Source organism: Apodemus sylvaticus, chromosome 22 (assembly GCF_947179515.1).
Source record: "Apodemus sylvaticus chromosome 22, mApoSyl1.1, whole genome shotgun sequence".
Classification (NCBI taxonomy): Eukaryota; Metazoa; Chordata; class Mammalia; order Rodentia; family Muridae; genus Apodemus; species Apodemus sylvaticus.
In genome coordinates this window covers 39,719,743-39,745,227 of record NC_067493.1, presented here as the reverse complement: position 1 = coordinate 39,745,227, position 25,485 = coordinate 39,719,743, and the positions used below count along the sequence as shown (strand labels likewise).

Below are 25,485 nucleotides of genomic sequence, written 5' to 3'. Positions count from 1 at the left end.
CCGCCGGAAGCCCGGGGGGTTCACTCCCCGCCCCTCAAAACAAATTCTCCTTTTTCACACCTGCTGCAGACCCTCAACAGCAGAGGCCAGGTGATTCCCGGCGGACTAAGGGGAAAACGGTGCTCTGTGCCTAAGGCTCCATACAGGACTCAGGTGTGCTCTCCGGTCCTAAGCCCCTACTCCCGCCCACTCTCACCCATCCCATCCCACCCCACGCCCCCGCTCCCTCCTACGCTCTCTTGTATCACACTAACCCCATCCCCCACCTCCGATCACTCCGCATCGGGGTGCTCACTCCCACTCGCCCCAAGACATTGTGGTCCGCGGGCTCCCCCGTGTGCCCATCATGCGCGTTGCGGCGATCTCCAGGTCCTGAGTGACCTGAAACTAGACCAAGGGCTCTAGCAGGCGACCAGGGAACCGCAGGGAACTCTAGAACACACTCAGCCCGACCCGCCGGCTCCCAATCTACAGCAGTGCTCCAGCCTTCGGGGAGGGCAAACCTTTCGTGCCATTACCGGGTCCCGCCCGCGCCGGGGCCCCTTTAAGGGAGTGGGCGGGGCGGTGTCTTATTAGCATACATTAGCATGGCCCTGCCCCGGAGGCGGGCGGGCGCGCGGCTCAGTCCCGCGGAGCGGAGCGGTGCGGGCGCGGAGCCGAGCGAGGCGCGGAGCTGGCTGCTGGCGGGTGCGGGGACCTTCGCCACCCGGCCTGGGAGAGCGGGATGGGACGCCGCCCGCGGGGACCCGGATCCCCCCGGGGACCTGGCCCTCCACGCCCCGGGCCCGGGCTGCCGCCACTGCTGCTTGTGCTGGCGCTGGCGGCCCATAGGGGCTGCGCAGCACCCGCGCCCCGCGCGGAGGACCTCAGCCTCGGGGTGGTGAGTGTGCGACACGGGCACGGGACCCTGAGCACCCGGGAGCCGAGTCCTCAGGCGCGCACGAGGTGCAAGGGAGAAGGGAGACTCGCCCTTGTTCCTCTCGGAGTGATGCGCGAATCCCGGGCGAGGCGGGGACGGGGGAGGGGGGGACACCCATTTCCAAGACAGAGAAACTGAGGCTGGGGCTCGGGCTACTAGAGGCGCACGCTTGCAGGTCTCGGAGGACGCCGGTCCCCTTTCCCGCTCTGTGCGGTCGTGCGCCGCAGCCGCGGGCGCCCCGGGGAGGTGGTCGCCCAGCCGGAGCCCGGTCTCTGGTTATAAAGCAGCTCCACAGAGACCTCTGGCGGGGTGACCCGTGTCACAGACGCCCGGAGCGGTGCTCCCCGCGAGCTTCGCGGCGGGAGTGGGAGGTCAGGGGCGCGCACCCCAGGCCGGGGACGCGCCTGTGGGCGTCCGGAAAACCTGGGGTTTCCGAGTTTGCCCGGCTGACGGTGTTAGGAGAGCCTCCTGCACGGCGTGCGTGCCGCGACCCCCGTGTCCCTCCTCCACTCGGGCGATCGGCCTTGTCCCGCCGGTGCGGGTGACAACCTCTGCCGTGTCAAGCCCTCTGCCGTCCCCATCCCGCCAACTCCCACTGCCAGGGCTTAGCTGGGCACCCCTGCTTGGGGGCCGGGGCTGGGGCACCGGCTTCTTCCCACCTCTCGTCCACCCTCCTGACTCAAGTCGGGTTTGGAAACCCGCAGGAGACCCGGAAGGTTTCGATCAGACTTTATAGCTCCGCAGGCCGGTGGAGCCCTCTGCAAAGGCGCGCGGTGGCTAGAGCCCTCTTTCGAGGAGGAGGAGGAAGGAGGAGGAGGCCGCCCCGGCCTGGGTTCCAGAGATCTGGAGACCCGGCCAGGGGCGGCTTCCTGCCTGGCATAAGCCAGCCAATATCCTAATGGGGTCCTGGCAGAGTCCGCTTTCCACGGGCGGTTGGCAGTGAGGACTCCTGCACCTTCAGGTCTAGGCAGGGTGTCATGTAGATTTCGCGCTGGAGGAGGCACTGGGGTGGGAGCAGCACCCTGATTGGCAACACTTGCCTCTGGATCTAAGGGAGGGGCTGACTCTGCCACCCCCTGGCATGCGAGGTGGCAGTGGCCGTGCTTTCTCTGCCCACTTACAGATGTCTGAGGGTCTCCCCGAGGTGGCTTCCTCCCACTCCAGTGGCCTCTAAAACGGGGGTTCCTCACTTTCCTGATCCTAGGTTTTCATAGCTGGCTCCCCAAGGCCATGAGCATTGGGACATCCAGACCCAGTTCTGAATGGGTGACAACAGAGCCTAGACCCCCACCCCCACCCCCTTCCTTCACACTCTCAGGGTGTCTCAAACGGGACTGGTTAAGGGGACAGGAGACAGAGGTGGAGTCAGGGAGAGGGAGCCCTTGCCCACCCAAGTTCTTAATCAGGGCCAGTGAGTGTACTTAGGAAGTTTGCCGCAGCCGGACCTCGGTGGTTGGGGTGGGGCTGGTTCCTCCCTCCTGGCACCTGTGGGCCCCATCTGACTTTTCCCCTTCCCTACTGAGTTCCTGAGCACTCCAGGGTCACCAACCCACCCGCACCCTGAAGATCTCACTAACCAGGGTGCGGGACTCCAGGCTTGCCAGAGGCAGCAAAACCCTGTTGTCCAATCCTGGGTCCGGCGGGAGGGTGCAGCAGTCAACCCCCTGCCCAGGACAATACCCTCCCGGCTGTGGGAACCGGGTCCTGCCCGCCTCTCCTTTGGTGGGGGTGGTTGGGAGGGGCGCCCTCTGGTGGCTCTCTAGGGAATGGCACTGAAGAGCGTGGGGGCGCCGGGGCAGTGAGCTGCAAAAGATGGGCGGGCTTTGGGTGGGAGCTTTCTGATGCCCCTCAGATCGCCCTCTGCGGGATGTTGAACGTATTCAGGTCTGGATGCCTCTGAGGAGAAGGACGCCTTTGTGTTTGTGATCAGCCTCTGCCAGACACCGCTAAACCCACGGCTGGGCTGGGAGGGGCGAACGCCTGCAAATAAAGCCGAGAAGAGGCCCCCAGGCCCCCTGGAAGGACACCCAGGATGTGGTTCCTCACAGTTCAGTGGGCCTTGTTTTGTTACTGCGTTGCTTAAGTGGCTGCACACAGCAAAGTGTGCAACCCCAGGGAAGGTTCTAGAGAGTGGCATCCTGACGGCCTTTTCAGCGTCCAGCTGGGTAGCCACGGGGAAGTGGACAGTTTTCAGACAGCCAGATCAGACCCCGGGTCGCACACCCTGTGGATTTCATTCACCACCTGTCTTGGAGACTGTTTCATCCGCTGCCTGGCTCTGCCGTCCGTCACCCCCTCGTATTTCATTTACAAATGTCATACATCAGCCCGGCCTGGCTCCGTAGTGGATACTGTATTGCCTTGTCTCAGAAGCACCAAGCAGTCGTGGCGTCTGACGGCCCATGACTCCTGGGGGTGTGCCTGAGAGCCCCCTTCGTGCCGGTGGCTCCACAAATGATCCCCCCCCCCCCCCCCCCCCGTGAGTTTCTACTGTGAAGTCTCCTCCCGTAGCAAAGTCTCTCCCGCTGCTGGCGCCACACAGCAGGGCAGGTTCAGATTTTCATTGCAAATATGCCCAACAACTGAGGGCTAGTTGCTGGGGCTAAGGCAGGCCGCAAATAAACAAAGACCCTGGGGGTAGGGGCAGTGGTGACAGGCAGAAGCAGGGACATAGAGAGCTGGGTTTGTCTCCTCCTCCCTTGAAGCCTAAACCACCTTCCTGTGCAAGACCTCAGCTCCCACAGCTCTCTGCGTCCTTCCTGGACCCATGCACGAACTCCCCTTATCCCCGTAGCTGTGCTCTGGAAACTACAGCTCACTGGGAATCCAAACCAAGGTACCTAGGCGATTAAACAGCCATTGGGCCAGACCTGCTGATGCAGGCACTCATGATAGCTGCCCAGAAACTGAGGCAGGAGGATGATATTAAGGCCAGTATGAGTTAAAAAGTGGAAAGAAGGCTTAGAGGTCTATTTCAGTTGCTTCCCTAACATGCACAGAGCACTGGCTGCCAGCCCTAGCCCCACCAAATAAACCAGGCAAGGGGCACGCACCTGTGATCCCAGCACTGGGAAACCAAGAGAAGAGGATATGGTGTTTAAGGTCATCTTTGGCTTGATAGAGTTCAAGGCTAGCCCGAGCAACATGAGACTGCTTCTTTAAAAGGACCAATTCTGGACATAATGGTATATGTACCCTTAATCCTATAATCCCAGCACTCAGGAGGCAGAGGTGCATCTTAAGAGTTCAAGACCTGGTCTTTATAGGGAGTTCCAGGCCATCCAGGGCTACCTAGCGAGACACTGTCTCAGGAAAATAAAAGATGAGGCTGTGTGTGTTAGTTTTTAGTTTTAGTTGGTTTTAGTTCAGTCGTTCTCAACCTGTGGGTTGAGACCCCTTTGGGGGCCGAATGACCCTTTCACTGGGGTCATGTATCACATATCCTGCATCTCAGATATATTTATGTTGTGATTCACAGCAGTAGCAAAATTAGTTATGAAGTAACAATGAGAATAATTTTATGGTTGGGGACGTTCTCCACAACGTGTATTAAACTGTATTAAAGGGTCTCAGCGTTAGGAAGGTTGAGAACCACTGGCTCAGTTACTTTTTTATTGCTGAGACCAAGGTAACTTCGAAATGAAAGTGTTTATTGACACGGCCCCAGAGGGGTAGAGTTCACAACCACAAGATTGAAGAACCAGCTCCCAGAACGGCTGAGAGCTGACATCTCAGGTGGCAAAGAACACACTGCCACTCGCAATTCTTTGGACACCTCAAGCTGGGTCCCCAGGGACACACCTCTTAATCCTCCCCAAAATAGCATTAGCAACTGGACACGGAGTGTTTATATGTATGGGCCTGGTGTGGAGTGGTCACTTTCATCCAAACCACTGCAGAGGTCATTTGTCTAGTGTGTCAAGTACTCTGAGTTCTACCCTAGCACACACACACACAGAGAGAGAGAGAGAGAGAGAGAGAGAGAGAGAGAGAGAGAGAGAGAGAGAGAGAGAGAGAGAGAGAGAATAGGAAACAGGTCTCAATGTCGTGCTTTGATTTGGTTTGAGACAGGATCTCACTGTATCTCTCTCTCTCTCTCTCTCTCTCTCTCTCTCTCACACACACACACACAGAATAGGAAACAGGTCTCAATGTCCCCGGCTTCGTGCTTTGATTTGGTTTGACACAGGATCTCACTGTATAGCCATGGCTAGCCTGGAACTCACAGATGTCTGCCTGCCTCTGTTTCCTGAGTGCTGGGCTTAAAGATTTGTGTCACCACACCTGTTCACAGCCAACGTGGGACCCTTTTACCTAGACCTGGAGGCTGGGTCCCACACTGCTGCTTACCTGCTCTGTGAACCAACAGATCACAGGGCCCTCAGTCTTCTTTCCTTTCAAATGGGCCCGCAGGAACAGGTTGTGCTTAGGGGAGAGAAGCTAGGGAAATTCAGGAGGCTCGCAGGACATTCTCCAGAGGGGACCCCCGCTGGGGACCATCTAGGATGTGTTAAATGCCTTTGCTCCTAATCTTAAACTTTTAGTAACACTCGACCCCGGATCTGCATACAGGCCAGTGCCAGCACGTGGGGGAGAAACATCTCAAGCATGCTGGGCACCTGGCTTGCAGGAAAGATGGGATGGCACACAGCCTGGCATCCCCTCATAAATCCAAGCTTCACTCTGGGCCCATCTGCAGACCCTTCACACACTGATGTTCCGCTGCTTCCTGCATCAAAGCCTCACACCTTCTCTTCCCAGCACGGAACTAACGAACATTCTTCCCCGGGGCTCCTTACCCGGACAATCCTGTGTCTACCCAGAACAACTTCCCTGGGCGTCCATCTAACTGCGCCCCCCGCACATCCCTCCCTTCCCTTGCAGTGGTTACAGGAGATGCTCAGGAGTCAGCCGGCTCCAGCCCCAGTTCTGCACTCACGGGCTGTGTGACTGGGTCCGTGCCCTCATTTGTAAAATGGGGTAACGGGTCGAGCGCACTTCATCGGGCCGACTTGTACAGTACCCGCTCTGCTCAAAGGAGAGCACGGGAAACCCAAACCAAACGCAAACCAGAGCCCACCATCCCCTGCCTGCCCTGGGGATGGTGAGACGCTTTTTGCAGTAGGAAGCATTCCGTGGGCCTTAGCTCTGGGTCCCTGGAGCAGTTGTGACCAAGGACCAAGGCAGCCTGTGACACTATGTATTCCTCCATCCTCCCCTCCACTCTGCCTACATCTAGACAGATCTGCCCTGATCTGCCTAGCACCCTGGTCACAGCCAGCCCTTGCCACAGCCAGGAATACCAGGAATCCTCCTGGGATCACTCCTGTGGGATCACTCTGGCTACCTTGCTAGGATCCATCTTTATAAAAGGGCCATGCAGGGGCTGCAGAGAGATTCACCCGGTAATGCGCTTGCCGTGTAAGCGTGAGGACCCGAGTTCAACCCCCGGAACCTGTGTTTCCAAAGCTGGTCATGGGCCCAGCGACACCCGGGTAAGTCAGTTAAGAGCATGTACTACCTAAGAGCCACGTTTGAGTCCCAGTTCCTACAGTAGGTGACTCAAAATTGCCTGGAACTCCAGCTCTGGAGGATCAGATGCCTTTGGGCTCCTTGGGCACCTACACTCATGTACAGGTACCATAAGACATATATATTTATTGTATATAAATATAAACTTGGTATGTCAGAACATACTTGTATTCCTGGCACTGGGGAGGCAGAATTGGGGGGTTCCCGGAGCTTTTTGGCCAGACGTTTTTTTTCTGGCCTCTTCGGTGACCTCCAGGCTAGTGAAGTGAGAAGCTGTCTCAAAGGAGCTGAGCAGTGCTCCACCCAAAGTTGTCCCCTGGCTTCTGTACACATGTGTACCCATGAATAAATAAATGAGTCATGTGTCCCACGTGCTGTGTAACTGGACAGGTTACCAGCTCATCTGGGCCTCCATTTCCTCCCCTGGAACTGGGGCCCCCACTGGTGTGGCCCTTACAAGGGCCCGAGGGGCATGATGGAAAGATGGTAGCAGGTGTGAGGAGTGGGTGGCCAAAGGTGGCACTGCCCAGGGACCTAGAGTTATTATTTTTATATTAGCAATTATCAAAAATTTTTATACACACACACACACACAAGCATCAGGAGCTGCTCCTGTGTCTGACACTGGTTAGAAGGACAAGAATCTGAATTCAGCTTCTGGGCCTCAGTTTCCCTACCTATGAGATGTGGCTAGTAGTAACCGTTTGCCTCCAGCTGGTGGGCCCAGTTGGAGAGGGTGGAGGAGTGGCTGTTAGCTTAACAGCTATAGCCCAGGTGCCAGCTAGGCTCCTGGGGCCACGGATGGCACCCGACAAAGGCTGTGGGCAGAGCTGCCCGGGTTCCAAAAGGCAGCTGGTAAAGTCGGCACAGGGGGGTGGGTGGGGGCCTGGGCAGCGGCTGCACGCTATAAATTTGCTAAAATCATCTGAAGGATTTTAGCGCTGTATATATTATGCCTCGTTAGAGCTGTAAAAAGATGCACATTGTGTCAAATGGTGATAAACGCAACAGCGAGATGGGAAAGAGAAGCCCCCCCTCCCCCCTGCACTCACTCACTGCCTGCGTGTTTACATCTGTGCAGGAATCCCTGACGCCCAGCCAGCTGACTCAGTACTGGTCTGCAGTAATGGTCCCGTTCTCTGACTGGGCTAAGTGGAAGGGGTATCCGCCCTTGGGGGTGGGACTCCCCTTCTCCCGGCCCCACCCCGCCTCCCCAGTGGCCTTCTGGAAGGTTCACCCTGAGCCTCATAGCACCCGCCTGCTGCAGCCTCCGTTGCCCTGGAGACAGCGGTCTGTCTCCGTGGCGACAGTAGAAGGAGGACCAGGCAGGCGAGCAGGAAGCCAGCGGCCCAGGACCTGGTGCGTGGTCCCGGCTCTATAGGTATTAGGTGACAGGGGAGGGAAAGTGAGGAGGTCCAACCTCCGGCCACCCTGTTGCGGACGTGGAGGTGGGGAGGGGCTTGTAGGCCTTCAAGGGTGAGAGCGGGTCGGTCAGGTGAGGCGATCGGGACTGGCTTGCTGCTAGCTGCAAGGTGCTGGTCAAGGCTGCCTCTTCTGCAGAAATCGCGCCCTCTAGGTGGCTTTTGTCAGCCTAGGCAGCCCCAAGTCCCCTAGGCTAAGCGCCACCTCAGTGGCCCGTTAGCGTTCTTTGACATTTGAGTCCCAGATGATAATGTGAACCTCTGAGTGTTCGGGGTTCACCTGCCTAGAGATGGCTGCGCTGGCTGCCCGGGGCATTCACACCCCTATACTCTAATGACACGGGAACATTGTCAGTGTCCACCTGAGGTCAACACTGGCCATCATCCAGTTCCCCAAACCAGTGCCAACTGTAGTCAGCCCGTCTCAGGACTTAGAGCTGGGAGAAGAAACGCCTTGGTTGGATACCGGGAGGGGGCGGGCTCGCAGCATGCAAAAGGTTGAGCTTTCTCTTGGTGGGGGGCGGGGCATCTGAGATTGCAGGTGCGGTATTGCCAGTCCCTAATTATGTTCTCTTCTGGACAGGATGGCACCAACTGGCATCCTAGCTTAGGGGGAAAGGGATGACCCTCCCAGAGGACCTCAGTCCTCTCTGTTCCCCATTCACATTCACTCTTGGGAGATGGTCTCTCCCGCTCCCCCTGAGGTGTTCCATGTATGGGCTCCAGGTGTGTGTGGGGGGACTTCCTGCAAGAGGGAATAGCACTCCTGAGGCGTGGGGGGCCGTGCCTTAAGCCTGTGAGCTTGGCAGGGTGTCCTGAAATCTTGCGTGTGTGTTCTGACACTTGACAATAACTGAAATGTCTTTTTTTAAAATAAAAACAAAAACAAAAAAAAACATTGTTTTTGAGAGAAGTCAAAACAGGATCTTACCCAAGCTGGCCTCAAACAGAATCCAAAATGGGGCAGTAGACAGATCTGGGCCTACACCCAGGGGTGCGGCTCTTACTTCCAGGCCGCTGTGGAGACTGTTACCGTGCCCTTGGAGGTCCTGTCCTTCAGCCTTAGAAGCAGGTCTCTGGCTTCCCATACATACAGGCAGCTTCCTGCCTGGCTGCACTGACGGTTTGGAGCGAGATGGATTTTGAAACAGAGCCACCCCAGCAAGAGTGCATGTTATCTGGGGAGGGGACCTGAGAGGCACACTGCCACCATATGCAAATCACATCATCCGGGCTGGACCTCCTAGCCGGGGTAGCTTACCCCTGATTAAGGCGCCTAGGGAGATGAAGGCCAGGTCTTACTACATCCACTGGGCTCCCAAGCAGCAGCCGTAGCATCCTTAGGACCTGTCGGGCCAGGGAAGGACATGAAGGAGCTGATTTTTTTTTTAAGTGTCCATCAAAAAAAAACAAACAAAAAAAAGCAGGTTACCGGATGTGATGGCACATGACTTTAATGCCTCTGAGGAGGCAGAGACAGGGATCTCTAAGGTCAGGCCCAACCTATATAACAAGTTGTGGGCCAACCAGGGCTATATGGTAAGACAGTGGGAGAGGCCGTGAGCTGCTAGATTGATGGCCCAATGATTAAGAGCATCTATCCCTATTGCAGAGGACCTGGGTTCAATTCCCAGTAATTGCATGGAGGCCTTGAGACCAGCCATAGCTTTAGTTCTGGGCATCTGATGCCCTCTTCTGACCTCTGTGGGCAACCAGCATGCATTCAGTTACATATAGACACACAGGCAAGACACTCTCCCACAAAATAAAATACACCATTCTAATTTGGAATAATGTTTTAAAGAGATTTATTTATTTTATGTATGTGAGTACACTGTCGCTCTCCTCAGACACACCAGAGGAGGGCATCGGATCCCATTACAGATGACTGTGAGCCACTGTGTGGTGGCTAGGAACTGCACTCAGGACCTCTAGGAGAACAGATCTCTTAACTGCTGAGCCATCTCTCCAGCCCCTAGCCAGGCAGTGGTGGTGCACACCTTTAACCCCAGCACTTGGGAGGCAGAGGCAGGCAGATGTCTGAGTTTGAGGCCAGCCTGGTCTACAGAGAGAGTTCTAGGACAGTCAGGGCTACACAGAGAAACCCTGTCTTGAAAAAAACAAAACAACAACAAATAAATAAGTAAATAATAAAATAAAAAGTACTTACTGCTCTTGCAGAAGACCCTAACTGGGCTCCCAGCACCCACCTTGGCTGGAGTCTTTTAGCTTCAGCTCCAAGGTGCTTCTGGCCTCTGAGGTCAACCTGCATTTAAGTGCAGAGACATGCAGAACCCCACAATTAAACGTTTCTGTTTTGGTCAGGGTCTCTCTAGGTAGCCCCAGCTGCTGTCCTGGAGCCCTATGTAGATCAGGCTGGCCTCGAACTTTCAGAGATCTGCCTGCTTCCGCTTCCCAAGTGCTAGAATTAAAGATATGTGCCACCACAGCTGGGTAATTCAACATTAAAAAAAAAAAAGTTTGAGAGCGCTTGCATAGTATACACCACAAAGCCGTGGGTTCTGTCCCTAACACTACACAAAGCAGGCTTGGTAGTACAGCCTATAATCCCATCCCTTGGACAGCGGAAGCAGGAGAGTCAGGGTTCAAGTAAGTTTACATCCCGATTGAACTCCGTGAGCCCCGGTCTCAAAAGACGGGGTAGCTGGGTATGGTGGCGGGCACATTTAACCCTAGCACATGGAAGGCGGAAGCAGATTCTGGCATTTCAAGACCAACCTGATAACCAGTCAAGACTATACAGTAAGATTCTGTTTCAGAGACAGACAGACAGACAGACAGACAGAGGATGTATTTAGAAGATATGGAAGGAAATTAGTCTTCAGTGTTGGGCCTCTTGTTTGTGCCTTTCTTGAAAAGGCGGGTGGTTTTAGCTCAGAGCACCCTGCCCTACACAACCTTCTAGGTCAGCTGGAGCCAGCCAGATGCTAGGCTAGCCTCAGGCTGGGCGGTTGTCAGAATCAGCATGTGGACTCCAGTGCCATCTGGTGGTTGCTGGAAGTGTTGCTCCTGCACATGCTCACCCGCATCTCGAGGCATCCTATTTATTATCTGCTTATAACTCAGATCTAAGGGCAGGGATGCAGTAGGGGTGGCCAGGGCTCAAGAGGCATTTCCCCTGCGACAGTCGTGAGTGTGAGCAGCCCCCCCTCAGGCAGGCTCTACCCCAATAACCTCTGCTCTGTGTCCCCAGGAATGGCTAAGCAGGTTTGGCTACCTGCCGCCTGCAGATCCAGCGACTGGGCAGCTACAGACGCAGGAGGAACTGTCCAAAGCTATTACTGCCATGCAGCAGTTTGGTGGCCTGGAGACCACTGGCATCCTAGGTCAGTTCTCTGGGAGGCACCAGAAGGCTCCTTGGTTTCATCAGGGCTGTGCTAGCCTGGTCATACATTCCTGGCTGCCCCGGGTCTTGAAATTAGCCCACTAAGGACTTGGACTGGCTAGAGGCAGAAACTTGAATGCTGGCTTAACCTGACTGGGGAAGGGGTGAGGGGACTTGAGCACACCTGGCCTTGGGGCCATCCATCCTGAGGGAGTTCTGGGGCCTTCCCCGGGGAGGTGGAATCAGTCCTGCTTGCTGACCTGTGTATACTGTACAGACGAGGCCACTCTGGCCCTGATGAAGACCCCTCGATGCTCCCTTCCGGACCTGCCCCCGGGGGCCCAATTGAGAAGGAAGCGGCAGACTCCTCCGCCACCAACCAAATGGAGCAAGAGGAACCTTTCTTGGAGGTGCGTGGCCAGGGCGGTGGCGGGGGGTGGGGGGTGGGGGCCAGGTTAGCATGTCTCTATCCTTCTGCCATCCCTGGGGTCAGACCAGGTGCACAAGAATCCCACCCCTGTGTAGACTAAAGGGTGGGGCAGGCCCTGAGAAATCCATCACCCAGGCTGTCGGGAAAGCTAACATCTGCTTATTACTCCTGGAGACTAGAAAAAGGGCAGGCAATAGGGGACACTCCCATCAAGGAGAGGCAACCGCGTCACCCCAGTGGGAGGTCCAGAAAGGCCTCGGGGACATCTGGCCTCCACTCTGACCCTGACCCTAGGGTCCGGACATTCCCACGGGACTCACCCCTGGGCCGGGACACTGTGCGTGCGCTCATGTACTACGCCCTCAAAGTCTGGAGTGACATCACACCCTTAAACTTCCACGAGGTAGCCGGCAACTCGGCAGACATCCAGATCGACTTCTCCAAGGCTGACCACAATGACGGCTACCCCTTTGATGGCCCCGGCGGCACAGTGGCCCATGCATTCTTCCCTGGTGACCACCACACGGCAGGGGACACTCATTTTGATGACGATGAGTCGTGGACCTTCCGTTCTGCAGGTGCGTGGGGGACTAATCCTGAGTAGGTGGGACCCTGGGCATGGGCAGTCCCTGTGGGCCCTGCAGACCCCCACAGTAGCAGCCTGAACCTATAAAAGGTAGATGCAGCTGTGGCCCACACTTAGTCTTTTTGTTTGGTTTTTTGTTTGTTTGAGACAGGGTTTCTCTGTGTAGCCCCGGCTGTCCTGGAACTCACTTTGTAGACCAGGTTGGCTTCGAACTCAGAAATCCACCTGCCTCTGCCTCCCAAGTGCTGGGATTAAAGTGTGCGCCACCACCGCCTAGCTCCCCACTTAGTCTTAAAGAGTTCAGCCGTATTCCACTCTGAGACCTGTTGGGCTCTGGTCATGGGACCAATCCACAAGGTGCCTGCAGTCAGCTTGGCAAACCCAGCTAGTTCCCTACCCAGTGCACAGGAGCCCGAACTGCTCACATAGGGCATAGGGGTTGACACCCACTGTATTTGAGCCTGGAAAAATCCTTTTAATCCTGGGTCGTCTCCACTAAAAAAGGCTGACTTCCATAGCGTGAAAAATGTAAGAGACCCCTGGGAAACTCCTTCCAGCCACACAGGGGCCTCACGGGAGCTCGGCACAGTCTCACAGGGCCATAGCACACATATGGCTAATTAGAGCCCCCCGCCCCCCCAGCAGAGCCAGGATGCAGACGCCCACTGAGCTCTGTATTCCAGCGCCGTCCTTAGCACGTGGGGAATCCTGTCCTCCTCTGCTCATGCTGTCTCTGTGTCCCCAGACGCCCATGGGATGGACCTGTTTGCAGTGGCTGTCCATGAGTTTGGTCATGCCATTGGTCTGAGCCACGTTGCCGCCCCAAGCTCCATCATGCAGCCGTACTACCAGGGCCCCGTGGGTGACCCGCTACGCTACGGGCTTCCCTACGAGGACAGGGTGCGTGTCTGGCAGTTGTACGGTGAGTGTCCCCAAAGTCCAGTACGGACCACATGGAGGGTGGGACTAGGAACAAATGCCCCAGGTAGTTAGCTCTGATCATGCCTGTGGCCTCTTAGTCTAGGACACGGTGGGCACATGATATCTATTGGGCATGGGGCAGAGGAGAGAGGAGAGGAGTGTAGGGCATGGGACACAGACCTCTCTGCTTTCTAGGACTGATGCCACTGGTACTTAGAGCCCTGGGGATTTCATATCTGTTCCTCAAAGGTTTGAAGGGTCTTGGCAGCAGTGAAAATGGACCCAGACCTACTGGGCATGCACTAAATCACCCATCTAATCATATAACTAACGGAGGAACGGTAGCCAGCCGTGGGGTTGGCCCAGGTCAGGCAGCTCCACCTAGATAAGCTTGAATATCTCTACAGGATCTACAGGATCAAGGAGGAGCATTTTGCCCAGGATAGCCCTTAAGAGTGTGAAGAGATCCCTATAGGACCAGGATTCGGACACATTGCCCAGAGTAGCCCACAGGACCGAGAGGCCTGGTCGCTTGCCAGAGTAGAGCCCTGATGGGGAGAGGCAGGCAGCTTGCCTAGAACAACTCCACAGGGATGTAAACAGCCAAACCAGGAACCGAGGCTGGCCCAGGGCCACTCCCAAGGCACATCAGGAAGTGAATAGAGGTGTCTCTGTCCCTGTGCCCCTCTGGAGGATGACGCCCTGAGCCGGGGGGGGGGGGATGTTTGGGATACAGCAGCATCATTTTGCCCTATTAGAGCCTCCAGCCTCACCCGCCCCTCCCTAACCTTGTTCCAAGCCTCCTCCCTCCTCCCCCTCCCACCCCATGAGTGAGATTGTTGTTTTGTTTTGTTTTATGGTGGTAGTGTTATTGCAGAAGTCTTTTTTTTTAATTTGTATGTGTCTGAAAATATGTCTGTGTACCACATGCCTGCAGGTCTCCACAGAGGTCAGAAGAGGACACCAGAGCCTCTGGAACTAGAGTTAAAGGCAGTCTGTGAGCTACCGTGTGGATGCTGGGAACCTAGCCCAGGTCCTTTGCAAGAGTAGCAAGCGCCCTTATTCACTGAGCTGCCTCTCCAGCCTGTGTGTGATTTTCTTTTTAATGTGTGGGAATTTCTTTCCTGCGTGTATGTATGTGCACCACATGTAGGCCTGGTGCCGCCGAGGTCAGGAGAGGGCATTGGCTCCCCTGGAACTGGAGGTTCAGGCAGTTGTGAGATGTGTGGGAATCGAACCTAGGTTCTCTGCAAGAGCAGTCAGTGTACTTAACGGCCAAATCACCTCTCCAGCCCGCGTGCGTGATGTTTGTAACGAAGTAAAATTGTCCGTCTCCAACGGTGGACACATGTTAGGGTAGCACGATCACAGAGTGCTGCAGGCACCACGTTACCTGGGTCCAAAACTCTCACCACTTTAGCCCCCAAGGTGTTTTCAAGGTTTCTCCTTCACAGGAGTCAGATCAGGTTCCTTTTCATGACTAAATGGGCCCAGCAATGAACACTGGGTCACTTCCCTGTCAGGCTCCTGTGACCAGAATTCTTATAGTTCTCCTGGCTTTCTATGGTGTCCACCCAGGAGTGTGGTGGTTAGGGGCGCTGATGCATCGCCCCTACAAGCTCTTGGGGTGTAGTATAGTTCCCAGGCATGCTATGGTGGTCTGCCCCATATGGTGGTCGACAGTCATTTGGCTGCATGGAAATGCTAGGAAATCACCTGCCAGTCTCACGGCCCAAGCCCCGTGCCCAAGGCCCTTGGAGAGGTGAGACGGACCAGGGCCCTCTGTAGAGCAGACTTTCTGTCTCCACAGGTGTGAGGGAATCTGTGTCCCCTACTGCCCAGCTGGATACCCCAGAGCCTGAGGAACCACCCCTCCTGCCAGAACCCCCCAACAATCGGTCTAGCACTCCGTAAGTCACGTCCTTTGTCACCCCACCTTGGCCAGCCTGTCCTTGTCCAATGCTGCCCCTTCTGGGCTCATAGTCCACAGGATAGCCCAACATCCTGGGGAAGGCACTGTTGCATGTGCAGGCTGGTTCTGGGGGATACTTTCTTCCCCTTCAACCTCTCAATAGGAGATGAGTGAGGGGAGAGGTGCAGTTACCCCAGGGAGCTACAGTGAATCTCAAGTCATTCCTCTCCTATAGCCTTGATCTTGCAGCCGGGTGACTGGTCTGTCACCAGGGTTTGTTAGGGGTATAGAGGACTTAGGGTTTTATAGCAGTGTTAGTCCCTCTGCATTTTTATTGAGAGCTGAACTCTCAGTATATATGTATATGTATATATATGTATATGTATACACACACATATATGTGTATATCTTTAGTGTGGGTGTGGGTTGTGAGCACACACATAATACAGTGTATACAGAGGTCAGAGGATAGATAGCTCATGGGAATGAGTTCTCTCCTTCTACCATATTGATTCTGGAGATCGAATTCTTGTTCTTAGGCATGGCAGCGAGGACTTTAATGAATTGAATTGAACCACCTCACTCACCCCATGTTGATTCTTTTCAGAGAGGGTTTTGCTGTGTAATCCTGGCGGGCCTGGAATTTGCTACATAGCATAGGCCAACTTCAAACATCTTGCCTCTGCCTCCCAAATGCTAGAATTTAGGCAGAAGCCATCACACACTTGGCTTTGTTTTTTTGTTTTTTGTTTTTCTTCTTTATGTGATTATTGAACCCAGGACCTTGCATGTTTTGGATATCCTATAACTGAGCTATATTCCCATGAGAGTAATTTTTGTCCTTTGGTACTACCTCTGGGTGGGTGGGTACGTGTGTGTGTGTGTGTGTGTGTGTGTGTGTATGTGTGTGTGTGTGTGAGACCCCTGCCCGAGGGTTCTGCACCTTGTCAGAGCATGCATCTCCTTATGAATGTGCACACACTGGTGTGTGTAGGAGCTAGAAATTCATAGAGCACCCAGGTCCTCTGCCAGAGCAGAAAATACTTGTTTGTTGGTTGGTTGGATTTGAGACAAGATCTCACTATGTAGCCCGGGCTGTCCTGGAATTCACTATGTAGACCAGGTCTACATTCAAGACCAGGCTGGCCTTGCCCCCACTCTGCCTCCTGAGTTGCTAGGAGTGTGCCCCCATGCTCAGCTAGCAGGAAATGCCCTTAAGCACTGTGCCATTTCTCCAGCTCCTTTCCCTCATGCACGCTTGCTCTGTTGTATGTGGTTCTGTCGGTAGTTTCCTGGGAAGCCCTATTTCAGACAGGTCTAACTGGGACCCAGTTTATATGAATTTCTAGGGAGTTATAGAAACTTCTTCATCCTGCAAAGGGCCCCACAGAAGACCAAAGAAATTATTCTAGTCTAGCCTAGTAAACTAGTGAGTTTTCTGGGGCTACTCAGAGGAGAGAGGGTGAGGATGGGTGTTATGAAGGCAGCCGCATTACTGAAAAGCCCACCCCAGTCTGAGTGAGAGAAACTGCATCCTTGGAACTGTGTGATTGGCAGGTAGCTCAGCCATTTGGAGAGGTTTCTTTCCTCCAGCCATCTTCTGTAACTTTAGGAAAGGGCCTTCTGAATCTTGTAAGTTTCAGGAACTTCCTGTGACTTGGGAGGTGGTTTTTTCCCCTTTCTAAACAGCAAGGACCATACCTAGGAAGGTTTTGAATGTTTTTCATTCCCAGGCCATTGTAATCTAACACCCAAGCTGACAGGACTTGGAATCTTCCTACCTCAACCTCCAGAGAAAAGAATTATAGTCATGGTGTGTCCACAAACCTGAGTTAAACTCACATTCTTTGCTTTTGGTTTTCAGTCACTGTTATTGGTTTGTTTTGGGGTGCTGATGTTTTTGTCTGGTGTTTCAGGTTTGGGGGAGTTGGCTTTGGTGTTTTGAGCTAGTCTCATATAGCCTAGGCTAGACTCACAAAGTAACTTATAGCCTCCTTGAGCCTTAGCTCTAACTGACTGTGTTTGCCTGGTAGGCACTGGCTACCTTGTGGACACAGGGCTATTGTGGGTCCTTCCAAGATGCTCGCCCCATGATTCTGGCAGGAATAGCTCACCCAGCTGCTTGGGTTGGGTGTCCTCCCTCTCAGCCCTTCTCACATTCTGCCCTGCAGGCCCCAGAAGGATGTGCCTCACCGGTGTACCGCCCACTTTGACGCTGTGGCCCAGATCCGTGGAGAAGCATTCTTCTTCAAAGGTAACCCCTGGGGTCCTGTGGAACTATAGAATGGATCTCTATAGCCACAGCAGGCTGTGGTAACCATCTTCCCTTTCCTTACCCAGGCAAGTATTTCTGGCGGCTGACCCGGGACCGACACTTGGTGTCCCTGCAGCCGGCTCAAATGCATCGCTTCTGGCGGGGCCTGCCGCTGCACCTGGACAGCGTGGACGCCGTGTACGAGCGTACCAGTGACCACAAGATTGTCTTCTTCAAAGGTGAGTGAACTGACTCCCTGTGCGTGGCATAGCTTGCCCTGGCCTCCCTCAGTGTTGTCTGACCTGCCTCAGCCTGAAAGCTGTACTCCTTGGAAGTGTTTACTGTTGCCTACTGGCGACTTGTCCTGTAGGGGGCGCTATAGACACACAGTAAGTCAAAAGGGAAGAAAAAGAGAAAGTTTCTTCCCAGGGGGCGCAGGTCAAAGCCTATCTAGGGCCCTGCTATTGAGCAGAAACCCAAGTTTACAGCTAATATGAAGACCCTCCCGCCCTGCTGAGGCAGAGACAGCCAGCTCCTCTGAATGTAGAGAAAAGAGCAGCCAGGACCTCAGAGGCCATGAAATGCAAGGGGGGGATTGTGATGCACAGCCCCTGGCAGCAGCTTCTGTCCAGGCCACCCCACTCTGTCCCTAACTCTGAAGAAAGGCTCCTAGCCTTCAGTGCTGGACTTGGACAGAGTGTATCTCTTATATCCACATCACAGGAGGGAAGCACATTGCTACAATCCCCGCACTCAGGAAACAGGAAGGAGGATTGTTACAAGCTCCTAGCCAGCCTGGGTTACATACTGAGACTGTCCCCGGAACTATGGATATCATTTGATTGATTGATTGATTGATGATTGATTAAATAGTTGCTGAGCTCACACAAAGCCCTAGGTATGCACCCCAGCACTGCATGTACCAAGTGTGTTAAATCCTAACACTGGAGAGTTAGAGGCAGGAGGATTGTCAATTCAAGGTCGTCCTTGGCCACATTGCCACTTGGAGGCCAGCCTAAGTTGGGAAGGAGGAAGCCAGAGAGGGGAGATGAGTATCATGAGGCCTTCTGAGCCTGTGCACAGGTAGAAATGGAACCCTTCCTATCCTAGCTGTGGGACAGAAACCTGGGATTGATGTGCAAGTAGCTTTCCCTTGGCTCAAAGGTGCCAGTGCCTCTCCATTTGAAGGTGGTACCAGCCCCAGGTTGTACTCCCTGCTCAGTTCAGGGCTCTATGAGGACACCGAGCAGCATGACCTCACACATTAGTTACTTGATTCTATACTTAGCCAAATTACCCAACAAAAGCCATGTAGGGAAGGTCTTACTTTGGCTCCCAGTTCTAGGGCGCCCAGTCCTCCATCCTGTTAGGGAAGGCGCGGGAGGGAGAAGACAACTGGTTACATTGTATCCTCAACCAGGGACAATGGATGCTGGTGCTTTCTCCTTTTTATTCAGACCGGAACCCCAGCCGGTGGAGACCGTGCTGCCCACCTCAACCCATCTAAACTGTCCCTCCCAGGCACGACCAGAGGCTTGATTCTTCACACTGTGGCGTTGACAGTGTTAACTATTTATTGTACTGCCTCCCCTTCACACACACACACACACACACCCCGCCCGGCTAGTTTTTTCTCAGTTGACACTGAGCTGTGTTATAGAAAAATTTAAATCCCAGCCTGGGGTTTCTACCCGGCCTTTGGTTAATGAGTTCTTAGATAATTAAATACACACAGCCTTTATATTTTTAATAAGCCTTAAGCAACATAATAGCAGGGCAGCTGCCTACCCTCCATGCTGTTAGAATCTCCTTTCCTATTGATAATCTTGAGTTATCACTTACTATGTTCTAACTGGGCTGCTCTTACTCCAGCTGGGCAGCCCTCTGGGACCACATTCTCTTGACCCTTGACCCCTGGTGGCTTCTCCTTCCTCTCCTGCACATCCTCATCCTCCTCCAGCCATTGATACCTAAACTCCACCTAAGTCTCTTCTGCCCAGCTATTGGCTGTAGGCATCTTTATTTATCAATCACAGCTGGGGGCAGGGTCACTCAGGGCCAATCAGTTTGGGGGCCCACATTAGTACTAGGATATAAGCAGCATCAGTCCAACCCACTACAGAGCTGGGGAGCCCAAGACAAGCTGTTCTTAAGCACTGGCCCCTAAGCCAATGAGACCACAGCACACTGCGTGTACATTTTCCACAGACACCCACTCTTGCATCACCAGGATCTCCCCTTGCATTGTGGTGTTTTTTGGTCTCCAGTCTAGAACATTCCTTCCAGCCTTCAGCATCTTCCATCCTTCATGTGTCATGTGTCCTATAGTTTAGGAATGTCACCCACAGGTGTCCTGTTCCATTCCATTTGATGGTGGTCTGGACATGGTGGAACGCAGAATTCTTCATTATGTTACCGTCTCCACCCTGTGGTTACCAGGAAGCCCTGGAAATAGCCCAGAGCTACCTGAGCATCTCTTCCTGGGTCATCCCACACCCTGGTGCCCCTGGGTGGAGCCTGCCTGCGTCCCTGACGTCCCTGACGCTGCCTTGCTCCAGCCAGCTTGTCTGTCTCTGTTCTAACTGAGCCCAAGGGTTCTTCAAGGTCTTAGCTCAGTGTCTCACAGAGACACCTGCATCTCACTTGTAATAGGGTATGGTGCTCCGTGCCTCTGATCCTAGCATTCAGATAAGGGAGGCAGTTCGATCAAAAGGTCAAGGTCATCCTTGGGCTACATAGTGAATTTGAGACTAGCCTGTGTCACATGAAACCCAGTCTTAAAAAGGGTTTAAGAGCCGGGCTGTGGTGGCGCACTGTGGTGGCGCACGCCTATAATCCCAGCACTCTGGGAGGCAGAGGCAGGTGGATTTCTGAGTTCAAGGCCAGCCTGGTCTACAGAGTGAGTTCCAGGACAGCCAGGGCTACACAGAGAAACCCTGTCTCGGAAAAACCAAATCCAAAAAACCAAAAAAAAAAAAAAAGTTTAAGATAGGTTATTGATATATATAATATAAAATATATTAATATATATAATAAGATAATACATTGAGCCAGATGTAGTGGTGCACGCCTTTAATCCTAGCACTTGGGAGGTAGAGGCAGGCAGATTTCTGAGTTCGAGGCCAGCCTAGTCTACAGAGTGAGTTCCAGGACAACCAGGGCTACACAGAGAAACCCTGTCTTAAAAACATCAAATATATATATATATATATTAATATATGTAATAAGATATATATATATATACCTATTATATATATTTAATATATATCTCGATGGAGCAGGGTAACGGGTATCTTGGTTCCTTGTCTCTAAGTGACTGTCAGAAGAGGACCTGATTCTCAGGCACTGGTTATCTGAATGACCTGCACCAAGAAAATAGTGGGCGCTCACTAAATGTCAGACACAGCTTCTCCTTGACGTGATGAGATGGGGTTCCTACCTTGTCCTGCCACCTGGGCGAAGATGGGGGACATTGGGAGAAATCAAGACTGGAGCCTTTGCCGCAGCCCATGGCTCTTTCTCTCGCCACCAGGAGACAGATACTGGGTCTTTAAGGACAACAACGTCGAGGAAGGGTACCCGCGACCCGTCTCCGACTTCAGCCTCCCGCCAGGTGGCATCGATGCTGTCTTCTCCTGGGCCCACAATGACAGGACTTATTTCTTTAAGGACCAGCTGTACTGGCGCTATGATGACCACACACGGCGCATGGACCCTGGCTACCCTGCCCAGGGCCCCCTGTGGAGAGGTGTCCCCAGCATGCTGGATGATGCCATGCGCTGGTCTGACGGTGAGCACCAGACGGGGCGGGGGGCGGGGGAGGGGGAGACAGTGCTGTCCGCCATGCCCCTTGTCTGTAGATGGGGTTTGGGGACGGGATTCCCTGAACTGCTATATGCCCCACACGTACCTGTGTGTGAGCTCTGAAGGGTCCAGGACCTCCTCTCTATGGCTTTGCTCCCTCTTCCCGCAATGAGCTGCTTTTCACTCCCCAAACACACTGGACCTCCAGCCTTTGAATGTTCCTAAGAGCATCTGCCACGCCCCCCGCCCCGCCCCCGCCCCGCCCCAGTACTAAAAGAGATGCTAGGTAAACTCCAGCAAAGAGTGGAGATTGACTATCCATCCCTGTGTCCCACAGTCTCCTCCAGCTGTCCGAATCAGGCCCATGCTTCTGACAAATGTGGTCCTGACAGCCTAAGCTGTCCTAAGTCTGCTCCCCACTCAAGCCCTGCCCAAGCTCTGTGACTCAGCCGGCAGCTCAGCCTTCCTCCTCCTCCCCTCATACAGGTGCATCCTATTTCTTCCGAGGCCAGGAGTACTGGAAAGTACTAGACGGCGAGCTGGAAGCAGCCCCCGGGTACCCACAGTCTACAGCCCGGGACTGGCTAGTATGTGGCGAGCCGCTGGAGGATGCGGAGGATGTAGGACCCGGTCCCCAGGGCCGCAGCGGCGCCCAGGATGGTCTGGCAGTCTGTTCCTGCACTTCAGATGCTCACAGCTCTGCACCGCCACCGGCTCTGCTGCTGCTGACGCCACTGCTGTGGGGCCTGTGGACCTCACTCTCTGCCAAGGCATCCTGAGGGCAGTGCTGGCCTCGCGGATCAAGGAGCCAAGGGGGGGCAGGGACACACTGGCCAGTACTGATCAGGACTTGTGCTCAAAGCCCCCCCCCCCCCACCCCCAGTCCCTTGCTCCTTCCTTCCACTGAACCCAGGGGTGCTGTGCGGGCTGCTAGAGTGGTCCCCCGCTGGGACAGGATGTCCCACCAAGGGCATCCACGCACCTTTCCTACCTGGAGCAGCCATGGGCAGCGCTCCTTCCCACATCATGCTGCTTCCTTGCACCCTGCTGGGCCGCCCAAGCTCAGCAGCCACAACCCCGGGATGCCTTGTCTGCACCCGAGCGCGGCTCTCCTGGCATCTGGCTGATGGGGACAAACGGGGGTTCCTCGTGGTATCCATAGGGGGCCACTGTGCCTGTTTCGAAAGTGAGAGAGTTCGATGCCCCGATGGGGATCAGGGTGGGAGAAGGGCACCTACCCAGCAGTCTGATCCACCGCCGTTTGCAGCAGCCAGCGCCGGAGCTGCTGCTACAGGGGACCAGTCACACTCAGGATCTGCCCACAGGTACCCAGATGCTGGCCAGGGGTCTTGCTACAGCCACCTCGCCTCATCCTAGACAGGCTAGATGTGGAGGCTGTGTCCTCTTATCTCCCTCTCTGTGGCCAGGAGAGCATTGTGAGTCTCCCTCGGGTGCTGTTGATGGTGGGGGGAGGGGTGCCTATAGAGACATCTCTTCATCTGTCAGTACCATTGCTTCAGCAAGATGCCCCTTAGAGTTCTGGACTGAGACCCGGCAGCTTAGACTCACAGCTCTCCCCCTCCTCAGCTGTGGAATAAAAGTGGGTATACAGTTAGGGAAGGGGGAGGGTCAGGGTCCTCGGGGGTTCATGACAGTGTCACTGCCTGACTTACCCCGGACTTGGAGATGGAGGAGCTGTGCACGAATTGCTGCTCTGGGTGACCAACCTCCGTGGTCCATTCCCATCTGAGCTCAGACTGAGGTGGGACCCAAGATGGCATCAAGATCACCAGGAAGGAACCGCCAAGTTGAAAGGCTCTAGGACGAGACAGACCTGAGGAGCAGAGCCACCCATGGAGGCTTGGCTGTAGGGTAGGCAGTTTCTGTCATTGGACACGAGATGAAAATTAGTGATCACACGCATACACACACCCCTTCCCCTCCCCAACTGACCCACTCCCATCTCAGGTAAGAAAGGCTTCTATCCACCCCAGGCCAGGTTTGAGTGTTGTCAGGATGATTGAGCAGCTAGTGGAGCCTGGGTTTCTACCCTCCTCCTCTTCCAAAGCCTGGCCACACCCAATACCCACCTGTCAGACTAGGCAGGAGAGAGTCAGAGCTTGGGGAGGGGCAGGTCTGAGGTTTCCTGTCATGAAAGCCACCCCACTCTGCCCTTATATCAAAGCACGTTCCTCTGATGTCCCATGTTGTCCACCAGCCTGCAGGACACAGCTGTCCTGTACATTAACAGGGAAGGTCCAAAAGTCTTTGTCACATCCATAGCACTGAGAGCCAGGCCTGCAGGCTGAGGCCGTCTAGATTCTGGTGTCTCACTCATTTTAAAACCCAAACTCTTAATAAAAATTTTGTACACTGGACAGGTTGACAACTCGGTAGTAAGGCTTTGGGTTTGATCTCCTGTAGAACCTCACCGCCACCACCCAAAAAATTCTCTGTGCCTCTGGTCTTGGGTTAAATGGTCAATGGGAACAGAGTTCTATGAACCGCCCTGCCTGTCTCTGTTGCTGCAGTCAGGGGTCTTGCAGGGAAAGCAGAACAGGTGGATGCTAATACTACACAGCCTCCTGCAGCTGGGGCCCTGTGTTTTATGATGTTGCGGCACAGCCTTTAGAGAGACTTCAGGAAGAAAATAAGAGCACCCCCAGGTTATTGGATATGATGCACAGACTATCCCACGCTTCCAATAGGATATGACTCCCCCTGAGGGCGTGCTCTCCAGAAAGCCTGGAGACTCCCAGGCTATCTTATTTTGAGGCTTCCTCGTCATCTTTATATGTCCTGATCATATCCTCTCCAGGCAAAGAGCTAACCTAGTGCCCTGTCGCCCAGTCCACTGACTCCTACCTGGGGTCTCCCAACCCCTCTGTGTCCCGATCGACTTACCTGAAGCTTCCCGAGACCACTTAGAGTTCTGCACACATCCTGCAGCAGTGCCCGGCATGATACCACATGGTGTCCCTTTCTGGACAAATTGATGCTAAACACCTATTTCTCCATCATTCTGACGTCTGTGGTCTGTGAGTCCTGCTCTGAGCTGGCCCTCCTGTGACCATGGTGAAACTCCAGGAAAGAGATCTGAGGACTCACACCACCCAGGGAGGGCCTAGTACCCAACAAGGGTAGTCATGGGCTCTTGAGCCTTATAAGCAAACAGGCATCCTTATCTGACCTGGCTGTTTTCCGTGTGGCTGATGGCTGTGAGTTTAGTCAAGGCCTGATAGCCTCTCTACCATGTTCAGACTTCTCTCAACTGCCGTCCCCCGCCCCCATACCCTGCCTGCCCCCTTCCATTCCTGCAGCCAGGGGTCTTCCAGGGAGAGCAAAGCAAGCGGGTGAAAATGTATGGGCTCCTGCCGGGCTGTGCCCTGCAGCTGAACAGGAGGATGCCGGGGCCCCTGTGTTTTACGATGTTGCTGCACGCCTCTCTGTACGGGCCAGGCAGGGGAGACTGTGAGCCCTCCAGTGTACCACCCTGGGCTGGCAAGATGGTTCAGTGTGTAAAGGTGCCCACCGCCGAGCCTGAGGACTTGAGCTCAGGACCTCCATGGTAGGAGAAGAGAGCAAACTCCTCCATGCTGACCTAGGACCTGCATACATGTCACCTGGGACACAATGTCACACCCGCGCAAAATAAATGAAGGGATTTTTTTTCTTTCTTGTTAAAAGGCACCATCCTGCAAGATATTGTGGTACATACTCAGCACCTGGAAGCAGAGGCAGGGGGCTCTCTGTGAGCTCTGAGCTGACACTGGCTGCATAGTAAGTTCCAGTTCAACCAGGGCTACGTAGCAAGACCCTGTCTTTAAAAGAAAAAAGGAAGAAAAAAAAAAGCTATCCTGTGGGCCGTGTTTCACAGTCTCTCTGATCCCCAAACAATCCCAGCCCTATTACCTTGGGATCAGCTTGCCAACCTGAAGGGCTGGGATAGTCCAATATAATCCTTGATACACAGGAAGGTAGGCTATCATGCCAAGCCAAGAAAAACATCAGGAATGAGAGACCAGGGTCACAGTCAACAGTTTGTGTGCTTGAGGCGCTGCAAAGATACACTCACCTGAATCCTGGAGCAGCCCTGAAGAGGGCAGAGGCAGCTACTTCCTGTTCCAGATGAGGGAGCTGAGAGCCAAAGGGTGATGAGTTTGTAAAAGGCCGGGCACACAGCGGACGCCTGGCCTGTAGTCTCAGGCATCCTCCCCCTGCTGCCCAGGCCCCTGGTAGGTTAGATCTTGAGTGAGAACACAGCATTCTGGGTACCTGAGGCACTGGCAGCGTCTTCCAGGGCTGTCCCAGCAAGAGCTTCCACCCAACCCCCAGGGTCTCGGCTGTGGCCAAAGGGTTC

General features: G+C 54.3%; 1 protein-coding gene across 1 annotated transcript; it reads left to right on the top strand.

Moving 5' to 3' along the window:
* Window positions 1-639: 639 nt before the first annotated feature.
* On the top strand, window positions 640-23,503 carry Mmp17 (matrix metallopeptidase 17). The gene is made up of 10 exons (XM_052168510.1): window positions 640-880; window positions 11,087-11,219; window positions 11,496-11,628; window positions 11,943-12,226; window positions 12,980-13,156; window positions 14,966-15,065; window positions 17,239-17,321; window positions 17,408-17,560; window positions 20,854-21,111; window positions 21,612-23,503. Exons 1-10 carry the CDS (start codon window positions 725-727, stop codon window positions 21,902-21,904), a joined length of 1,770 nt encoding a protein of 589 aa, XP_052024470.1. The 5' UTR covers window positions 640-724; the 3' UTR covers window positions 21,905-23,503.
* The last annotated feature ends 1,982 nt before the right edge of the window (window positions 23,504-25,485 follow it).